This window comes from Callorhinchus milii, unplaced genomic scaffold, assembly GCF_018977255.1.
Source record: "Callorhinchus milii isolate IMCB2004 unplaced genomic scaffold, IMCB_Cmil_1.0 Scaffold2, whole genome shotgun sequence".
Lineage (NCBI taxonomy): Eukaryota > Metazoa > Chordata > Chondrichthyes > Chimaeriformes > Callorhinchidae > Callorhinchus > Callorhinchus milii.
The window spans coordinates 81,503,474-81,526,049 of record NW_024704743.1 but is presented as its reverse complement, the minus strand read 5'-3'; the positions used below and the strand labels follow the sequence as shown (position 1 = coordinate 81,526,049).

Here is a 22,576-nt window from a genome sequence, read left to right as displayed (position 1 = left end):
GTGGAGGCGAGCGAGGGTGGGAGTGATGTGGTCCCGAAGCCTGGTGCAGGACAGTATACGAGCTGCAGAGTTCTGAAATAATCGATTATGTCAAAAGAAAGATGCTCTAAGTAACTTTAGGAGCATGGTATTGACTCTTCCTTTAACGGTAGGATTGATGCGATGCATAGATGATCACCGTTCCCCATGCCCCTATGTTACTGAATGACTTTGCTTATTGATTTTCTATTGTAGAGTCTGCTGTACAGACTGAGACATCTGCTCAACAGAACTTTTCCTGATTTACTAAAATGTCATTTTTCTTTTAAGACTTTCTAAAAATTGTTTTTAAAAACATATTTTTCCTTAGAAAAAAAAGTTCACGCATGGTGTTAAAAACTCAGTGGTAGCTTTGCTGTGACAGGCTAGATCCATGCTGTGAAAAATGCTGAAAAGTTTCCTTCCTGTTTATGTGTTTTGCATTAGAATTACCCACCTGCAATCTATCGATTTAACGTAGCTCCCGAATCAGAAATTTTACAACCCACATTGAGTGGATGAAATGCAACTTTGGGGGTATTTGAGAGCCAAAGTGGTGGTAAAAACCCTTGGCATTATTTCCGAGTGCTTTGCTGCAGTGAACTCTCTCTTCAGGACACATCTCCGTTGTTGATGATGAGAGAAGGGAACGGAGTCCGTTAAACTTAAAGATAAATAATTTCCTACACTGTAATCTATAGATATGAGGAACATTGGATTACATTCAAGTTTACATTTTGGTTCTAAGGCTATTTAACAAATGCCTCACTTCCTCCATAAAATTTGTAATAGAAGTAATAAACTCACAACACTTTCCAATGCTGCGTTTGAATGAAGCAAAGTTTTTTTTTCTGATTCATGGAGTGCAATAACCGATGCTTTTGATAAAATTTTGTTTCCGGGTCAGCAATGGATCTGTACTTTATATCTGAATGTATTGTATAAGCAAGGCTTCTGGATGAAGTTTATGGTGGAGTCAAAAATAAATATTTATATTGAAAGCTGCAGTCTGTGTACATTTGCAAATAGTGAAGTACTGCAGCAGTATCAATGGACATTACTGCAAGCAAAAACATTAGTAGAAGCATCTTATTCCTCTTCAGACTGAAGTTCAGTTACATTTCTGTGATGTTTTTATTACAGTACATGCCAGAAAGAATATTCTCTGTCTGAAGAGAAATGTCCACTTTTCAAATTTGAATCACCTGTAATGAAAGATGCATGTCTGTATGAATGGAGTATGTGTTTGTGTATGAATGGTGTATGTCATTGTATGAATGGTGTACGTCACTTTATGAATGGTGTATGTGTTTGTGCATTAATGATGTGTGTCCCTGTGAATAGTGTGCATCTCCTGTGAGTCACCATCTTGAATATTTACAGGCATGACACCCCCTAAGGCTGTTCTTGAGAAGATCTTCGGCTAAGCAAATGACAGGAAACCAACTTTTGTTTAGTAAATCTGCAGCATTGGAACACCACTTGTAGGACAAAAATAGTTTGTGCCAAGGCTGGGGGTAGGAGAGAGGGAATTTTCATTGTCCATTGTTGGACCAATGTCATTCTCTGTATGAATGGCACTTACAAATGGCACATTGTTATGTGTTGCAGTGTGCTCTGTCCAACTGTGATAGAATTTGACATTATAAGGTGTCAACAAACGATCTGAATCTGTGTTTTTTCTAGCAATTTATCATGTATGTAGGTAGCAGTGAGTGGATTACTCTCAAAAACCTGTTACATTTGTGTTGAATTCTGCAATCCGCCCACTCCTCGTGACATCCAGGCCTACTTGAATTACAATTGATTGTATTTGAAAATTTGAATAATTGAAGATGATTTGTCATCGAGGAATTTGTGATATCACTTTAAACTATGTGTTTGTCTCTGGAGCTGACTAGCAATGTGAAATCTCTTTCATGTCTCTTAAGTTTCAGCTAGTCAGACTTCCTGTTACAACAACAACAATAAATGACATTTGTATAGTTCCTTTCATGGTCTGGGACATCCTCTCATAAAAGGAGTTGGGAGGACGTCCCCTCTGAATGGAGGAGATATGACCCCATAGTCAAGAAGCACAGTGTCAAAGGAAACTAACCCTCTGTGCTTGCATAGATATTTTGACATTGTTGCTTAAGGATTGCGATGATGGAAAGACATTTTTGCACTGGGGGCGGGGATTCTTCCCACTCGTCTCCTGTTAAGCCTGCAAGCAAGGTTCTAATGGGTAGGGTAGTTCTAGCTGGACAAGCAGTGGGAAGCTTGCCAGACAGTGCTCTTAATGGTAAGATTGTTTTTAGCTGGTTAGATTCCAGCAGTATCCCACTCACACTCTGAGGTCCCCAAGTCATGGCTCTTGCCATCCTGTGCCTGATACTCTCCAGAATTGGGTAAGCATGATGGATGGTAGAGAGTACGCATTACATACCAGCCATAAGGAAATTTCCATGTGAAGGTTGCATATATATGTACAACTCTCAGTGTGGATTGGACACTTTAAGCATGATGATATGCGTTTCCACATGGCTGAACAAAAAAAGTGTATGTTCACAAACCACCATTCGATTTATTTTGGTGATATCTGGCAACCAAACAACAGGAGCCCAACTGTATATGATTGTTTTCCCACAATCTGACAGAAATTCAGCATTAAAAAATGATTATGAGCAGAAACAAAGAGCTTCTTATCTCTTCAGCGGTATTAGAGGAAGCTGCTGATTCGATTAGAAAACTATTTTCACATGGTGTTTGCTCTTGAATGGAAGCGCAGGCTGGTTTTGTCTGTTTTGCCGAGAAATTGACCCTTATATTAGAGGAAACTTCAAATTGAAATCCCAGAGAGGACTGGAGATTCTCTAACATGTAACAGTGATTGTTCTACAAGTGACTCAAAATAGGAGGGGTGAGCTGTGGGCGATACACAAAGGAATTAAATTAAGGATACATCTCTAATTGCTGCTGAAACAAAGCCTGGGATGCCACCAAGGTTTCAAGAAGCCCCTCAGTTGCTCTCCATAGAAATGGCTTCAAGAACACCCTGCCATCCATTAATAATAATGTTTGCATTTGATACATGACTTGGGTTTCTTATTAAGAAATATCACTAGAAATTGCAATGTTTTAGACCCCAGTGTGAATATGTGCATTAGGTGGGTGAGTGGGGAAATGAAAGTGTTGTTTGTGGTTAAATTTGTGGATACGGTTCAGGATCCTGGTCCTCACCTTCAGAGCCCTCCATGGCCTTGCTCCCCTCTACCTCTGCGATCTCCTAACCCCCTACCATCCTGCCCACTCCCTCCGCTCGATGGGCTCCAGCCTGCTTCACATCCCCCGCCTCGCCCGACCCACCATAGGCGGGCGGGCCTTCTGCCACTCTGCCCCCATTCTGTGGAACTCCATCCCACAGTCCCTCCGCCTCGCCCCCTCCATTGTCACCTTCAAGATCCATCTCAAGACACTCCTCTTCGATACGTGCTTTTGATCACCCCGCTTCCATCTGCCCTCCCCAGTCCCGAACCCCAGTTCGGGTCCGAAACACTGACTGACCACTGCCTTGGGATGTCCTCCCACCGTGAAAGGCACTATAGTAATGTAATTTTGTTGTTGTTGTTAAATTAAATGCGATGTATGGAAGATAGAGTGGAACAGGAATATTCCTACATTGATTTTAACTTGGAGACTATCTGGATGGACCACAGTGCTCTTTTCCAGTCCTGTCCATTCCTAGTTATTTAAGTTAAGTTTCTTTTGCAGTAAAACAATGATTAACTTGCTGGTTTATTTCTAGCACTTTTTATTTAGAGTTCAAGCATTCATTGCTCTTTCTTCCTTTTTCTCTCATCGTAAATGCTCTTGGTTTCTCTCTTGTCCGATGCAGACAACAGGAGAGAATGTACGGCAGTCGTTGAAGCCTACTCTGATCGTTCTCACTGAGAAGGACATGCTAATTTATCACAGCATGCCTCGCATGAAGGAAGCATGGTTCAGCCCAGCCCACACCTATCCACTGCTGGCCACCAGGTAAGAGAAGGGACTAAATGCTTTAAAAATGGTCGCTTCAGTTTACCACCTGATCCCAAGATAGATGCGGATAAAGAAGTTCTTTTGGCACATTTGATCTCATCCTTCCAGAACCCTGAAGTCCTCCCACCACAGCATTGAGTTTTTTAAAACGAGTCCAGTGTCCTAGTCTCAGCCATCCTTCCAGGCAACCTTTTCTAGTCATTAATTATAATAATAATAATAATAATAATCCTTGCATTTGATGTAGCGCTTTTCACGTCGAGAGGACGTCCCAAAGCGCTTCACAGAACACACTGTAAAGTGAATTGACTGTATATTTGTGGGCGAACGCGGCAGCCAATTGGGCACAGCAATGTCCCACAAACAGTTGTAGATTGAAAATGACCAATTTATTGTTGTTTTTGGTTTTGGAGGGATTATTATTAGGCGTGTGGAGTAAGGAAACTTGCCCAAGGTTTCACCCTGCCTGGAATTGAACTCAGGTCTCTCACTTGCAAAGGGAGTGCTCTAACCACTGAGCTACAGGACTCAGTGGTTTATCCTCTGGGTAAACAAAGACTTCCTGGTATCTGTCCTGAAATTGTCCTTTACAAATATAGACCTGTGTCCTCTTGTTCTGCTGTCTCGGTGCAATCAAAGTATAAACTTAATTTTTATTCAGATGCGTTTTTCTGTCAGATTTCATTGCACAGCCTATGATCCTTTAGTCTGCTCAGACGTTTTCTCTCCTTAATCCCTGTTGCATTCCCTGCACTCCACTGTTCTCTTTATATTGGAAACTGCAGATTTACAATTTGCCTCAGATTTAAGACCCCCTGAAATGTGGTGACAAATGATTTATTTGAATCATAAATCAGAGAAATTATGTTACCCGTGAACTGCACATTGTGCACTCAGTCATTATCCACAGTCCAGCACAAACAACTGAAATGAATTTCTTGGGGGGTTTAAATAATTTTATTGCCAATAAAAGCGTGAGGGTATTAGGCACCCTGTTTTGTACTGTTAAGTATACTTTACGCCTGCATGAAAGTCACATTAAAGCTATACCAATATATTTGCTTGGATCATCTCTCCCTCACCCATCAGTCATTCCTTAACTGGTTTACAGGCAGTAACAGTGAATATTTGCCTCATTGCACAGAATGAGTGGATTCCTCATTCGCTGTGTAGTGCAAACTGGATTGAAAACAAGATGGAACATTGGTAAAAGCACCTGAATTTTATCTAGGAAACTCATACACTGCAATGCCAACAAGCCCTCCCCATTTCAGAAACAACCATGAAACTTTCAGTAGCTGCGGACAGTTGAAAATAGCCATAGTTGCAGATGGAATTCTAGGAATGAGTCCAAATAAGATAATAAACAATGAATTATTTCACATTTGACTGAGCTAATCAACTCAATGGCCTTGAATTGTTAGATTTGTAGTTCAACTTTGGGGAGGGAATAACTAACCTTTGAGTCTGTAATAATCTCTGTATTGACTGCTGGCTACGAACACCTGCTATTGTGGCTCCAAAAGACTGGGAAAAGTCCCAGTGGGAAAGTAGCAACAAATACCTTCTCTGTTTTGGGCGATGAGGGGAGAGGATGGAGAAGAAATAGGAGAGAGTTGGCCCCACGATAATAGGTACAGCTCTGGCCATGCCAGGACAATCTGATTTTTCTGCACTAATTCCTCTGAAAGGTTATCCTGCCAGGGCTTAATTGAAGGTTGATCATTGTCAGGTTAGTTTCTCCCATGACCCAGCTATGACCCTGATCTCAGCAGCTGCACATTGCTGCCTCGTGAGTGACTCGCCATTGGTCTGAAACCCCTTCCGCTGAAATGTAGGGAACAGGTTTAAAGATAACGTGGTTTACATTTTGCAATATATGTCATATGTATCCCATCAAATGGACAGTAGGCGTCCTCCAATGCAGTGTTGCGGAGATGCTGTTTTGTCGGATGCGTTATTCTTCAGATGAGACTCCCTGCTTCAGTCTTTCCACCTTGCGCCCTCTGTATTTAACACACTGCTTTTGGAACAAACTTACCTGCATTGGGGCGCCATCTGCTGATCTTCCTATATGTGTTTCTTATATAAAAAAAGTTTAAGAACATGTGTAGGAATTGTACAAATTTTACCCCTCGCTTATTGTGTATTTCCAGAGGTTTGTTTGCACGTCCTCTTTTCAGGATGTTCTTCTTTTCTGTTTGGATTTTCTCTCAGACACAGCTGAACACTGTACAGCTAAACACCAAGTTTCAAGTTACCCAAAGGACAGATGGTCTTCTTTCAGAGTGGATTTTCTGTCAAGAATATACAGAGATTAGTCTTCAATGTAGTTCTTCTTAACAAAGTTTAACACCCAGACCCGGTGCCTAAAAAATCACATTTTAATGTCAAATCTTGTGATGTTTTTTGAGACTCCTCCCAACGTGAAAGGCGATAGCTATATCAAAATGCAAGGATTATTGTTACAATGCAAGCATAATAAGTGCCTTTTACAGTGGGAGGATTCTCAAACACACCACGGGATTTAATGTAAAGTGTTGTGACTGTGTATTGGAAGGCAAATGAGGCAGCTAGTTTGTCCACAGTAATGTTCCACCAACAGCCATGAGGTGAAGGACCAATTGTATTTGGATTGATGGTCAGGACACTGGGAGAAACTCCCTTTTCTTTTTAAATGTGAGAACTTTAATATGCAACTGAACAGGCAGACATGTTTAACATCTCATGCAGATTATTGGTCATGGTATGTTTATTAAGTGATAATTCCCAGGTAATTGCTGGCTGCTATTGCAGACAGTATAGACTATGTTCATTCTAATAACATTAATGCAACAGATGATTACTTGAGATTACCATAGGTGATTACCATACAGATAAACAGGTGATTACCATACAGATAAAGATCAATATTTCATGCAGCAGTAGCAATACTACTATTGACCTCCATGCTCCAGAATTCGAGGGAAAATCAGACAAAGTTCCCAAACCTGATCATTAATGCAGTGACCCGCTCAGAGAAAATGCATGTGTCTGGATATCTTGAGAATAGAATTGGGTTCAGTAATTATCAGCTTGCGGAAGCATAGCCTGCCGACAATCACTGCCTTGGCTCACGAATGACAGGTGGCCACTGGTGAGTAACTGCAAGGTACTGCGGATCCATACCTAGTAAGAATCAGCAGGAATGAAGAGGGAAGAAAGTGGGATGGGTAGGGGGACGGTGGGGGGGGGGGTAAGGAAAGTGTAACAGTAAGGAACTGGACAACTTCAGAGTGGTGAAGTGATAGGATCCAAGGTAATTCATGTGTTGAGTTATTGTCCTCCACTGTCAATGGGAAGGTACTTATCACAGAAAGAGGAAAGTCTTTCCTCTACCCCCTCTCCCCCACCCCCACGTTAAATGGTTACAGAACACCATTGTAGGAGGAGTGGGAGTGAATCTGCACTCGCACCTAAGAAAGAACAAGAGAGTAAAGAGGAAGGAAGATTTAATCTCACTGTTAAGTAAATAAGTGAATGAGCAATGATGACATGAGAGTTACTGTATTCCAGAGACCCATATAAACTGGCATAACATGAAGTTGATAAATGGGTTGTGTGCAGGATTTCTCCCCCGGGGTGTGTAATGGAGGTCACTGTGCAACACAGAGAGCAGAAATTTCTACTTGTAAACAGGTTCCACGACAGACTGTGTAATTGGGAGAATTATGCTGTGACTGAGCTATTAAGTTAATAAAATATTCCCATGACAAAATGACAGTGCTAATAATGAGTCATGTTATTGCTAGATTATTGAAGCCGAACAGCACAATCTCTCAGCTGTTTGGAATTCTGCTCCGTGTGCTAATATGAATTTGCCAAGTCAAATCAATTACAAGTGAGACACAAACTTTCATTCTTTCAATGTGAGGCTCTTCTGTTGCCGAGCTTGCAGTGTTAAACAAAAGTACACTTGTCTTAAATACCAGTCAGCCTGGAGCTTTCAGATGTCGTGAACTTCACATCTGTCATTTATATTATGTGCGTATTGAAAAAACTGTTGTGATAAAGATCTGTAAATAGAACAATATGTTTAAAATTCCTTTAAATTCTGATCCAGCCCAAGGAAGTGACTTGCTTTTTCTCCCCGTTGAGAACAAGAGTGAGGTCAATACAGAGCCTTAACCCAATCACTACAGTTCATGAAGCTGTAGTAAATACCATCTCCTCTGCATCTTACCTAACAACAACTTGCATTTATACATTTCGCCTTCATGCAAGGAATGTGTCACTGAGAGCTTGCAACATGTTTAAGGGAGATTTGATTGAAAAGCTCTTGACAAATACATTGGTTTCATTCGTATAAAAAGGCCCAAATGTTACCCCTCCCAACAAAAAAGAAGGGTGTGTGATTATCACAATGTTGAACATACCACTGCTGGAGATGTCCTGGGGATAATGGCTGCAGGAGAACAATGTCAGCGCTTTGAGCCACGTGAAGAACGCTATATCAATCCAAATTGGGGTTGTTCTGAAAACTTGAATTAAGTAGGTATTCTGCCAGATGGACTGAAATACTGAGATCCGTGCAGTGGTAGATTTAAAAGTAGCAATAGTCAACCCAGTATTTGCAGGGAACAGTGCTTGGACTGACTTTGTAATAATAAATAATAATCCTTGCATTTGATGTAGCGCCATTCACTGCTATCTTGAGACTGATCCCGAAATATGAGGTCTCAGGCAGTGTGGTGATACTGGGGCCACAGCACTCAGTTCTATTCTGTGCCCCAAGGATCCAGAAAGGAGCACTAGTGGGTAGGAAATCAGATTGGAGAGGGTGACTACCACATCCACCCCGTGTTGCAAGTGTGCTGATAAAAGGCTTGTTCACAGCAGTTTACAACAACAACAAGATTCCATTTATAAAGCGCCTTTCACGTCAGGAGGACGTCCCAAGGCGCTGAAAGGGAGAATTGTGAACCGCAGGCTCCATTTAGGCAAAAGCTCCACCAAGCACTCTCCAAAGGGTAAAATTGATTCAATTCAATAAATCATGTTGCTCCAATCATGAGCTTTCATTTACTCAAGTGTGTGTTTTCTGCAGGTTGGTTCATTCTGGTGCAGGAAAGGCATCACCACAGCTGGGTATGGAGCTATCCTTTGCCACTCGCACCGGGACACGGCAAGGCATCGAAACGCATCTCTTCCGCGTGGAGAGCAACTCCAGCCTGTCCAGCTGGACACGGCAGATCGTGCAGGGCTGCCACAAAGCAGCAGAACTAATTAAAGAAATTACAACTAGTGAGTATCCATTAGAGTGAAAGATTGAAGCTTGACAGTGGTGACCACCGCAAGGTGAAATTCATTTGGCTGCTGAGTCTGTTATCCCATTCTTAGCGCTCATCATTACCTTTCAAAGTACTCATTTAATAATAATAATCCTTGCATTTGATATAGCGCTTTTCACATCTTCTAGACGTCCCAAAGTGCTTCACAGAATACTTTCTGTCCAGTAGTGGGTACATATCTGACTCTGACCGTCCAGTGGTGGGTGTATATGGCATCCAGTTGGTAGACAATGTGGTAGGAGCAGGAACAACAACTTGCATTTATTTAGCGGTCGAAGGGGAAGGTATTCAAACATGATCCGAAAATAGGGAAGGAGTGGACAAGACAGAGGGATTGAGGTTGAGAGTTCTGAAACAGAGCCTGTGGAGGCGACGGGTGATAGAGTGGAGAGTAAGCAGGTTGGAGAGAAAGGGAAGTGCCAAGACGTGAAACTCTCTAGCTGCTGTGAGACCACCAGCAAAGTGCCTGCGATATAGAGAGTGCTTTGTCTAGACGATTCCTGCTCAGCATCCAGCATCCAAAGCCTTCAGCTCTGATCGAGTCTGTGGTCCGTTGTGAGTGCTTTTGCTGGTGGTCATGCAACAGTGTCGCTGTCACCGTTATTTTGTAATCCCAGGCAACTAACATGATGAACACTAATTTACAAACAAGTGGGAAATGAAACCAGTGTCGACCATCATGTCCTGGCAACTCTGTAGCTTATCAGTCCTGTGAGCGATCTGCTGAACTGCCTTTGAGCCAGGCCCTCCCTGGTGAAGTGCTGATTGTTGGTCACTTAGTCAGTCACAGCCTGCAATGGGAGGTAGCTACAAAAGGATTAATACAGGGGAATCCCAGAATAAAAAGGCACGGTTGACATACACAATACCGTTTATCAAATACATTCAAACAAATCCTCCCAGAGCTATCTGCAATTAATCAGCCTTATTTGTGGTCAGTTTCATGCACAGTTTTATCAATACAATGGAAGGAATGCGGTCACTTTAATGACAACCAAAGGAAACATTGGCCAGTAGGCATAGGATTTATTTTAAAAGAAGATCGAAGGACGCACGATGAAATTGGAAGCAGCATGTGATGTTGGTAATGGGAAGACAACCGTAGGGAGAGCCAATACATACACTGTTATTATTCAGTTGTGGTCAGGTGTCTTCTGTGAAAATGGCTCGAGTTGAAGGGCTGACATTTTACCTGCTTGTCACACTGTTCAATAAGATGAAAAGAATTGCTAATCTTCTATTACGATTAGCATTTAAACTGAGATGTGGTTATAGAAGCAGCTTCAGAATCTAGCACACAGTGCTTTGGCATTTTGAAAATTTCACTGATTGTTACTGAGCATTTTGCTCCACACGTCATGTACTGATATTCCTACGATCAGATTTACCTGCATTAAAGTGATGAAATAAACTAGAAAAAGTAGAACAGAACAGTCTCTCTGACCCTCTCTCTTACCTTTCTTTCTCTATTACTCTGCCCATCTCTCTCTCTCTGAATCGCTTTGTCTCTGAATCTCTCTCACTTTCTCTCACTTTCTGTAACTTTATGTCTGTCTGGTTTTCTGATTCAAACAGCATACCATACAATCGTATGAACAGTTACTTTTGCACTACTGGCAAATAAAATCTGGGTGTGCGCATGTGCAAAGTAGTGTGCATGTGTCATTTAGCTGCACATTGTAGTGAAATCTCATTCTTAGTAACCTTGTACTCATGTATGCAACTTTGTACATGTGTACAACAGATATGTTTTACCAGTATCACACAGCTCCATGTCACTTCTGCATCAGATAACGTAAAGATCCTTGTCCTAAAACCTTCATATTCCCTGGTGCCTCACTCTACATTTGCAATCTCCTCCACCTAATCTCCACTGACACGATCTATTCCGCCATTTCTGGCCAGCTGTACCTGTTTCATCCATGTTCTGCCATTAGTGGCCAAGCTTTCATCTACAGTGTCTCACTCTCTGGATCTCTCTCCCCAAATCCCTTTGCCTAACACTCTCTCTCTGCCTTCAAAACTTTCCTGAAAACCTATCCCTTTGACTGTACCTTTGGTCAATATTTATCAACAGCTCCTTCTCATACTACCAGGCAAGCCATTGCCTTGAGATATTATTTTGTGTAAATAATGCCATAAGTGCAAATTGTTGATTCAGAAGCTTTCCTCATCAGCTGTGTATCTCATTTTCAGTCCCATCCTAACCTGCCTATTCCTTACACTGAATTTTGTTCCCTCAAGCTCCCTTATGTGAATGTGAACGCACAGGCATAAGTTCCCAGGATTGCACAGAACCCAAAGGGCCTGTTTGATATGCTAACATTTAAAATTCTTGTTGCTAAAAGAGAAGACATAACATTTACAATTAAAATCCTGAACTGTGCTCTTTTGAGGGAAAAGCTAAACTCTATTTTGACGTCAATTTTAGTATATGTGCAGGAGCTGATGGCCAGAGGTGAAATGTTTGTTTGGTGCTGAGTTGGTCTGTCCAGTTGGGTTAAGTGTATTTTGTTATATTTGTGAGAGGAGGAATAGAATAAATACATGATTCCATCTTGCAAGCCATAAAAAAAATCTGAGGCTGCAACGAAGCCTGTACAGTATAGTATATATTATTGTAACATAAATATCATAGACCTGTGCACCATTCATGGAGGTCTGGTCTTGAGTATGAGTATTTAGAACTGTTTATTCTTTGTCTCACAGCGTGTACATACAGGACTCAGGAGTGCCGTTTGGCCATTCATTATGAAAATGGCTTCTCTATCTTAAAAGAAGCTCCAGAAGTAAGTTCGCCAAAACTGATTTGGCAATATTCTTTTGAGAAACTGAAAAACTCATCAGATGATGGTGTCCGCATGCTCTATCTGGACTTTGGAGGAAGGGACGGAGACATTGTAAGTACTTTATATGACTAAAATGTTGATATAAATAAAATAATATTTTCTGTATTATACCAATCAGTTCCATGTAATAGAAAAAATTACGACTCAGACTGGACAGTGCAAGCAACATCATTCTAAATAGGAGTAGACAGTAGTATGCAATTGCTAAAATTATAGACCACATTATATACGTTCCTTATTGTAGCAGGTTGGGTATCAACTTGGCTCAGCTGGTAGCACTTTATGTTTTTCATCAGCCAGGTGACTGACACATGCGGAAACCCATCACCATGCTTAAAAGTATCCAAACCAAACTGAAATTTCCATGCATCCCACCTACACATGGAAATCCTAGAGATAGATTGTTGGAACGGAATGCGCACTCTCTCCCTGGAGGGACTCATCCTGCTTACATAATTCCGGAAAGTATCAGGCACAGATTGGCAAGAGCCAAGGCTTGGGACCCGAGAGTGGGCGTTGGCTCTTGCCCTGAGGCAAATCCTACTTGGGGACTTGTCAGCTCTATGTGACCTAATTTAAACATCTCATGCCAAGGAAAGCATCTCTAACAATATAGCACTCCCCCCACACACTGTCCCAGGGTGTCACCCTACACTGCAAGCTTAAAGTCACAACATGGCCATGACCTTCTGATTACAATAATATTCCAACAATAAGGACTGCCTTGATTGTGTAAAGGATAGAGCTGCAGTTTTCAGACCAGGCGATCATTGTTTCAACTCTTGGCCCTTGCTGAGTTTAATGGTTTCAACCAGAGTTACATGAGAGTGGCTAAATTGTCCCAGGTTTCCTTACTCCACCTGCCTGATAATAATCCCTTAAGAAAAAAATAATAATAAATTCGTCACTTCAATCCATGACTGTTTGGGGCACTGCTGTGCGCAGTTGGCTGCCGCGTCTCGTCCGCAGAAAGATACAGTCAATTCACTTTACAGTGTGAAGCGCTTTGAGACTTCTAGAAGACGTGAAAAGCACTATATCAAATGCAAGGATGATTATTATTATTATGGAGGAGGAGAAATCCAGACAGGCTTCCTGCTCCTGGTCCCTCTTCAGTTTCCTCCACTGGTTGTGTGCATGTGTCGAGAAGTCAGGCATGGCTATGATGCCTTTAATGATTATATGGCCTGCTAACACTCACTGTTCACACATAACAATGGCCACTTGGGCAGAGTATAGGCATAACAAGCCAGTGGGGGAAAAATTAGAGAAAAAAATATTTTTTCTAAATGTAAAAAAAATGCTAAATAACAAGAAATTCACACATTCCGAAGCCTCCGAGGTCAGAACTATAAGTAAATGCAAAGTAAGATGCTTGACAACAGTAGCATGGAGTTTCATTTCCTGTTCTTATTAAAAAGTGTTGTTTTGCAGAAATTTAGAGGAACTAGTACTTTGTCAGTTATTAAGGGGCATACAGTCTTATACTGCATTCAAACTATGAATACTGTGTTACAGTTCCTTCCGTTATGAAGTGACTGTGGCTAATTGCAACTTATATCTGTATTGAAAGCAGTTACAGTTCTGAAACAGTTGATCAGAGGCTAAAACAAAAATCCAGATCCCTGCTTTTTAATATCTTTCTGCACCAACAACGAAACCTTCAGTTTAAAGTATCAGTATGTTGAATCTTTGCTTTTGTTTCCTCCTTCCAGCAAATAGATCTCCATTCATGTCCGAAGCCAATTGTTTTCATCATCCATTCCTTCCTTTCAGCAAAAATAGCACGGCTGGGTCTACTTGCGTGAAATGGGAGTAACTGCACAATGAAGGAGAATTTTCCAGAAGGTTTACCTTATATGGCTGGTACATAATCAGTCAGAGATACCTGTACAATGGCGATATTTAACACAATCAGACCAATAGTCTATTTAATAGCGAGAAATTTGTAACAATTTGAAATTAATTTTTAAAGGCAGTTTTCTGCTTTTGTAACTTGAGAAATGTTGCTTTGTTTTATACAGCTGCTGAATTTACTGGTCTATTAGCTTTTACTATCCCTGTTGGTACCACCAGTAATATGACTTCAATGGATTCAGGAAAAAAATACAGCAGTTCCATTTGTGTAATGTTGTGACAGATTCCTATCTAATCTGATGTAAAATATAACGTGAAATGCAGGTCTGTGCCACTGTGATGAGGCAAAAATCTGTTTGTTCATTTTACAGCTATTATAAATGAGATCTTATTTCTGAAAAAAAATCACGTTATAAACATGCACTGGTTTTTGGAACCTTTTCGCACTATCTTATAGCTGAGCAGGAGGGGAACATCATAATAATAGTATTTCCCAGTCAGTGAAAAGCTGTGAAGTTCCAACAGTATCTCGTATATAAAGAATCTTGTTTCAGTGTAATGTGCTTGTTTTTCAAGCAGGATTTACTTTGAATAGAAACATACAAATTTCATTATAGAGAAGGGACTATGTGGCCCATCGAACCTATGCTGGTACTAGCTCCTGCACTGGAGCTAAATACTTCAGTCCCAATTCCTTGCTCTTTCCCTGAAGCAACAACTCTGAAAACAGTAATGTTTCAACCATGTTTGTTACTCTTGAACAGGGCTGGTTGATGAACATACCATAAAATTGCGGGGCCTCACATTACTGCTGTATCATGATATCTTCTGGTTTTAACTTTAGGGTCAAAATTGCAATATTGCTTTACCCATTCCATGCCTTAATTAACATAAGGAATGTGTTAAAGAACACTGCAAAATTCTTCCTGTTGCTTAATAAAAAAACCTTCCTGGTTAGTTAAGGACATTTCAGTTAGTTTCTGGTCACCTGGATGCTTGCCTATGGAAACAAAGTCAGGAAACTGATTTTGTGTATAGTGGAACCCCTTTATAAATTATAATAAGGTGCTTATACAGTGCTTCATTATAACGTGGGTTCATTTAGTTTGATTGGGACATGATCCTCCACAATTACTTCCAACAAGTCTGTGTTAGGAATTTTAACTCAGAATAAGGGCTTCCCCAAGGTAAAACTCCTTAAATGGAGATAGAACTATGTACTGAGCCGAAAGAAGGAAAGTAAAGCAGGTTTCCTCTTGTGTTTTTCACTGGCAAGCAAGCTGACCTGGGCAAGCTGGATATAGGGGAATAGGAGCCTGGGGTGAGAAAAGGTAAGGGTGACATTAATTAAGTAACAAGGTGACATTTGTGATGTTTCTTAACAAGCTCCTTGCGTAGATTAACAAAGGTTAATTGATACTGTACTACATATTTTGCCTCTATGATTCTATCATTTATAAGCCTAAAGTATACTTTACTTGGTAAAATCTATGTCTCTGTTTCTTACCGTCTAATAAGACAATGCCCAATGGGTTGAAAAGCTTTCCTCAGAAAAGGTCCCAGCTGAGGCATAGGTTCATTGTTTTCTGCTGGTGTCCGAGCTGCAGAGCTTGAGGAAGCCGTGCCTTCAATAGTACTGCAGTTACTCTCCTTAGATCTTAAAAACAATTAAATTGTCGCCAACTCATCAGCGTTTACTGCCAGGGAGCACAAGAACACTTTTTGTTTAAAAAAGTATAATTTAAAACAAGTGAGGCACCAAGGCATATTTTCTTAAGCAGACTGACTAATCATTTACTGATTTCACAAGATTGCTTTTCATTGTTAAGGTTTTCAGTGGAGAAGTTTTGAAATGCAATGTTTTCCTAACAATCAGAAATTTAAATGTAGGTCTGAATGGATTTAAGTCAGTTGTTTGAATTCAGGCAATAGGCTGCCTCTGTATTTGAAAGCACATGCTGCACAGGGGGAATCATTTCTAATATAAGTTTTGTTCTTTCTAGACTAAATATGCTTCACATAGACCTGGGTGTGGTTTCATTTGTCAAAGTTAGAAAGGCAGACCAGCTGTTTCTTTAGTTTGGCTGAACTGTCAAACTATTATGTGTTGCAGACTGTAAACCTGCAAACCATCATCTCCACATGCACTTTGTGGTGCTATGGTTCAGGGGAGGTGAGATGGTGGCTGGGTTGGAACAAACACAAACATGTAACTGAGGAATGAGCTAAATGTTGGGATTATCTTTTACAATTTGAATTTGGAAGACACAGTGCAAACGGTGCTGTGCAGATATTGACTGACACTTTTGACCACAAACAGTCACACCACCATATCAAATGCAAGGATTATTATAAGAAAACTGCAGACCAAAATAGGAGCAGTAGAACTAGGTATAATTGCAGGACCAGATTTGGATAGATTTTAATAAGAGAACACAAAATGACCTGATACATTAAAGCAATTATAGTCACATTCATGACTGTACATCAAAATGCATAGATATTAATATGCAGGCAATCTAGTAAAGCCACTGTACTCTGTAATTTTAGGAGACAGTGTAATAAATTAACAAGACCTCCGCAGTGTAGTGTAGAAATAAAATGTGCAGTGTCACACACATCCTGCATATACAGTACTGTGTATTGATTTGCCATCTCATATCAGCCGAATAAGTGCACATGACCAGCAAGGTTCTATGAGATAACAGCTTTCTTGAATACTAATAAGCATGAATCAATGTTGGTTCAAAATACAATCTCCAAATTCATAACCATGAATTGTGCAAAAAAATCTAATTTCATAATAAAAATATGTTGTGCAGGAAAGTTATGTTAATTGCATCCCCCACTTTGCAATAAAGTGCATTTAAACACCAAACTGAGAAGCATCTTGAACTGTTCACACATCTCATTTCTATATTCTTATCGCTTCAGCGATTAAAAATTGGACTTGCATCAAAATTGTTTTGCATGTTCTCTTTTATACGCGCATATAGCAATACAAATCATGCTGGAAAGATTCAGCACAATGGAGAAGGTGGGAAATTGTCAACTTGCTAACAAAAGGGTTCATTTAATTTTGAAAAATCGAGAGACTATAAATAAACAAGGAGTGGAATCTCTACAAATTCAAAGCTCCTTATTCAACCTAAACTCATCAATGACCATTTAAAACATATTACTATGGTGGGAACTCTGCGTGCACAATTCCGAACATAAGCTAACATCTTCCATTTGTACCACCGCAAGTGACCAATTGCTCACACTAACTATAGATAGCAAAAGCACTGAGACAGTATGAATACATTTTGCTACATTAAAATACAGAGAAAGATACATACAGTATCGTTTTTGACACTTTATTTCTTTTAGATTCCAATTTGAATGGCTGTGCCCTAGTCATTTTAGGGAACACGAGATTCTTCAAGTACAACCACATTTCTAATTTACAACTGTACTAATTTTGTTTATAAAATAAAAATACCCGCAGTAACAATTTCCAGTCGAATGCTGTCATTTCACATGGAAGAGTACGTATTAGAAAATGCATAGTGACTGCACACTGCTATGCCCAAATACAAATTCAGTTGCTAATATAGTACCATTGCCAAAGATATGATTTCATTTTACAATAGTGAGTAAGATTCACAAGATCTTTGCGTTTAATCTGATGCCTGAAAGTGAGTCACAACAGGCCTGATCAATGTAACAAGTTCCACGTTTCAGGCAGATTTATAAAAAAAAATTATGTAGCCATATGCTTTGATTTAAACTTTGCAGAATGTATCTGAATTGGAGCCGGCAGCCTGTCATCTATTTGAATGGAAATTTATTGAAAACTGTTAGCAAATTGAATGAGAAATTTTCTAAGCCCTTAATCACCAGCACATAGTTTGTAAAACAAAATCAATATTGTTGTTGCACCTGAGAAAATATTTTTTCTTTAATAAGAAAGTATTTCAGACAATTGCCAAGTGTGTTATTTCAGTGCAGAGTTGTGAGTGGGTGGGATGGCTTTGCAATGATTCCACACTATCAGCTGTTTCTCCCAATTCCCCTTGCCCAACAACAACAACTGGAGTTGTACATTTTTGGTTTGCAATGCTGTAAAGAAAAATCCTGGTCTTGTGTGAGTGCCTAAGAGATGTCAGTTTTCTGGTACTGGTTTTTGTAAGACTATTTCCATTTTTCGGCATATGAAAGAGAGTGCTTGGAGCAGTATGGGAATAAGGCAGGATGATGGGATTGAATTGATCTTGCTCGGTGAGCCGGTGCGGACTGGATTGGCTGAATGGCCTCCTTCTGTTGTGCAGCTTTCTGCCTCCACAGGAGAAAGAATAGCAGATTAGACAGGCAAGACAGCATTAGTAAAATGAAACAAAAATGAAACAAGGCAAAATAAGTGGAAGACATTAGAGAAACGGTTCCAGTAAGCAATGCAACACATAGTGAAGACCATAGTTAAGTCAGAAAATGTGTGAATGAGAGATACAAAAGAGGAAACACAGAGCTAGAAAACTGAAGCAAACAGGAAAAATACAGTTGTAGGTTAAACAAAGTACACCTCAGTTTCAATAATAACAAATAGCAAAATCTTCTCTAGCTTTACTAATTGTGTTTGGAAATCCTGCACTTTACATAATATTAGGTTACTGCATATATTAATCAATCCCAGCTTCAGGCTAGACCATTCCCTTCATGTAGCTGAAGTTGCATTATTTTGACTGTTTAATATGTGCAAAAGACCACTCAACAATTGTGTAATGCAGCAGGACTAATACACTGTTGCTTCATCTCTGAGAACTGGGCTTGATTCCAGCAGAGCGAATGGCAGGAAAAGCTCTTCTATGTCAGCTTTGAGAGCTTGCAATGAAATTGTGTTGGGCCCATGTTATCCATGGCATGAAACTGCCCATTAATTGGGCACGTGATCAACAGCCCCACTTTAAGCATGCCTGTTGCAGGAAGTGAAAATAATCATAGACGTCCTGCGTTCTAAGTGCTGACAATAGGTAGCTCAAGAGCAGTTTCCATTATAAGGCAATGCTTTGTAGGCTTTGTTGCAGTTATAATGGAACTAAGTGTGCCAAAATCTTTAGAATCAAAAGCTTGATTTAAAATTCAAGTTAATAGCATTCAAATGGGGTTATACCAAAGACTAACAGGCACTGGGAAGAAGATAGCAAACAATTTCTGTGACTTCTAATGAGTTGATAGTCCAATCTCCATGGGAGAATCATTTTGTAGCATGTGGACTGAGTGTCACTGTTAATATGAAAGCCAGCAGGATTTAATGTAAGTGGTTTTGATACACCACTAAATCATACAACTTAACATTTCTCTGTGGTGTTATGAATTTGACTGCTCTGATTCCCCCACCAAAAATTAATTATATTATTTGCTGCTTTTATTGATAAATTACCATGTTAAATATATATTTTCTCATGACATTTAAGCATGTAGCACACAAAGTGATACATTAATGTGCCTTTAATGATTATTTAGATATTAAGTATTGTGATATAATATATGGACTATGGTAAATTCTGCATATAAAGACTAATAACACTATTAAACCCTTTTATTGACTTAACAAGATATCAATACCCTTTTGGGAAGACCATATGGGCCATATGATAAATACTCATGATTATCACCAGCAAAACATGCATAAAAAATACCCCTCCCCAACTTTAAACAGTGAATTATAAAGAATATTAGCTATCATCAATGACAATCAATTACCATTTGATTCCTACCATGGTTTTTCAGATGTCAGACGAACCACTCTCACAATGCAACCTTGAACCTACTCATCCGTGTCCATCTCATCTGTAGGACATATGAGAGGCAGATGACATGGAAAACATGCAATGAAAAGGCTTGGATCTTATGGGCTGGTGTAGATTATGTAACAAGCAGTTTGTGAAACCTTAATGTCCATTGTCTTACATTTTTATTGCAAAAAAATCACAAGCGTGACTGTTCCCCAAGGTATAAGAATATGCTTGAATGTATTGAGTATATATGAACCGAATACTGAATAAAAAGATGATCTTAAACTTTATTTTGTTTGTGATTCCTTTGCTACATTACAGGAGTTCATCCCGCAAATCCATCCAACTTTTGTACACAATGTTCACATTTTTTAAAAATAAAACCCATTTGCAATTTAACAGCAAGTGACAGGAAACATATAACACATTAAACTTAATTAAACAAAGCATCACTTTGTGTATATTTGATGTTCTTCTGAGCAGCTTACATTAAACTTAGTTTATTACACTTTACAAACCACATGTTGGGATACTCATGGGATTTGGAGAAATCAGAGACCCAGTCCATTTTTAAATGACTTTTAATTGAGATGCACATAACTTGTTATGGCATCACATCTGCAGGACAGCTATTTGAAGCCACCCTAACACAGTGGGACCGAATTTTATTGCTCAGTTCAGATTCTGAAGATATGAATTGACAGAGATGAGCTAGACTGCATCCTGGATTTCAGACAGTTGGGCCTGCTGGATATTACCATTTCTGAAGTTATTCATTGGGAAGAAGGTTAATTACCCAATCTCTTCTATACGGGGGAAGAGCAAACGTTAACTCTGGGTTTTCCTCTGGAGGATAATTTTTCCATCACGTTTGCGTATTATCAAGTTCATGGTCAATCCGATTCTGTTGAGGCATGGTTCTCTTTCCAGCTCCACTGCTTTGAATTGTTACTTTTACATTGTTATTTTATTATTTTAATTTATATTCCAATATGTTAAACATATTTCCCTGTAATGGGGGTGGGGGGGGCGGGGCAGAGAGGGGAGTTTACTAATGCTATAATAACATTACACATTTTTAATATAAAATTGTACAATAAGCTGTAGCTTCTGCAACAGAGCACCAGTAAGGAATGCTTGCCAATGTCTAATCTATAACAAGGAAAATAGGATCAGTATAATCACTGCATCATGTGCTGGCACATTCTATATGTCAACTGAAATAGATACTTTGTAGAATGTGGTTTGTGAAGATCACATGAACAAGAGTTGAAACGTCTTTTAGAAAGAATGAATCCTTGTTGAGTTGTACGATTAAAATGATTATATGAAATATAAACTAAAAATGTAGAATAAGTTCATACATCTAAAGAAGAATATACTATAATTTAATTTGACATGATGTGTTAAAAACATTCAGGAATGAAATAATGAAGGGTGCTTGCTGTTCACAAAGTAAATGGATTTTTGTTTTTCAGATACTTTTATAACCCTTTTAATCAGCCCGTTTCAACTCAATTTCATACACATCAAAATGATCCAATCAGACTTTTGCACAGATGATTATCTGAAATAGCAAGCAAATTACTGCATTTGTAGTGCACAAATATGGCTTTCAAATTGATTTAATCATTGTAGAAATAAACTTCTAACCTTTAACTAGGTTGAAACACTCCCATAAAATAAAAACATACAGCTTTGATACAAAAATAGAATCACTTTCTTTGCGATTATATTGGAATCTAAGTATATTAATTCTCAAAATAAACTTTTACAACAAAATTATGTTAACAGAGGTATACAAAACTGCTCTGCACAATTTAATGACCCATTACTTCAAGGCTCTGAAGTGTAGACAGTAGAGATATCCCAACTGTGATTTTAGAAACATTGCCATCAAGGTCTTAACTGTTTCCACTTGACTCCTGGCATTCACTTCTTGTCAACTTTCTCCAACACCCAGTCAATCACCTGAACAAGAAATGACAGATACATTTGCAGTTTAATAATAATTACTTAGCCAGTTCTACTGATTTCAAACACTGCTGCATAGCCCACTACGAGTGCAGTACAGTGCTTTGCGCAAGAGAGAAACAATTTTCTGAGAAGAATAACTTGTTAATGAAAATACTTTTAAGGTGTAATTATTTTTCAATTCTCATTACAGTGAAATTCTGTTAATTGAATACTCATTTTGACAGCGAAAATTACTCAATACAATGAACTATTCATATAACCGGACTAAACATATCATCTCCCAGAGCTCTAGATTCTATTCAATAAACCAAACTATTCAACTGACCGATATTCATTTAACCGACTTCACTGTGTGGACATTTTTGCTGAAATAAATATACAATAAAATGTTCGGTCGTTTTCTAGGACATAAAATAATCAGAGAAGTCCATTTAAAGTACAACCCAACCTAAATTGTGCATTTCTCAAATTGTGTTAACATGGTGGATTATATAGCAAAATCATAACTTTGCGATTTGGTGAACTCACCCGTTTGATCAATTTTTATTTCACCAAGAAATACTTTCTTTAAATTATATTTTATAGATCTCCACTCTTCCTAACATTGCTAAACAAGACTTCAAATATCTGGACTGTCACATTATTTACTCAGGGCACAATATTTATATAGGCGTTTTATTCTCTTTAAAAGTCAGCTTAGGTCAGTTGGGAACACTCTTGTCTCTGAGTCGGAAAATTGTTGGTT

The 22,576-nt window shown here is 39.2% G+C and overlaps 2 protein-coding genes across 4 annotated transcripts in view; one reads left to right on the top strand and one right to left on the bottom strand.

The window, feature by feature from the left end:
* sntb1 (syntrophin, basic 1) overlaps positions 1-20,139 on the top strand; it is an 89,731-nt gene extending 69,592 nt beyond the window's left edge. For all 3 annotated transcript variants that reach the window (XM_042346900.1, XM_042346899.1, XM_042346901.1), the window contains exons 6-9: positions 3,896-4,038; positions 9,128-9,324; positions 12,081-12,271; positions 13,936-20,139. In XM_042346900.1, coding sequence (XP_042202834.1) covers positions 3,896-4,038; positions 9,128-9,324; positions 12,081-12,271; positions 13,936-14,028 — 624 coding nt within the window. In that variant the 3' untranslated portion in view covers positions 14,029-20,139. The remainder of the gene's footprint in view (positions 1-3,895; positions 4,039-9,127; positions 9,325-12,080; positions 12,272-13,935) is intronic.
* LOC103187834 (MDM2 binding protein) overlaps positions 20,124-22,576 on the bottom strand; it is a 66,165-nt gene continuing 63,712 nt past the window's right edge. Inside the window, exon 23 of the mRNA XM_042346897.1 lies at positions 20,124-21,825. Within this exon, the coding sequence (XP_042202831.1) occupies positions 21,787-21,825 (39 nt within the window). The 3' untranslated portion in view covers positions 20,124-21,786. The remainder of the gene's footprint in view (positions 21,826-22,576) is intronic.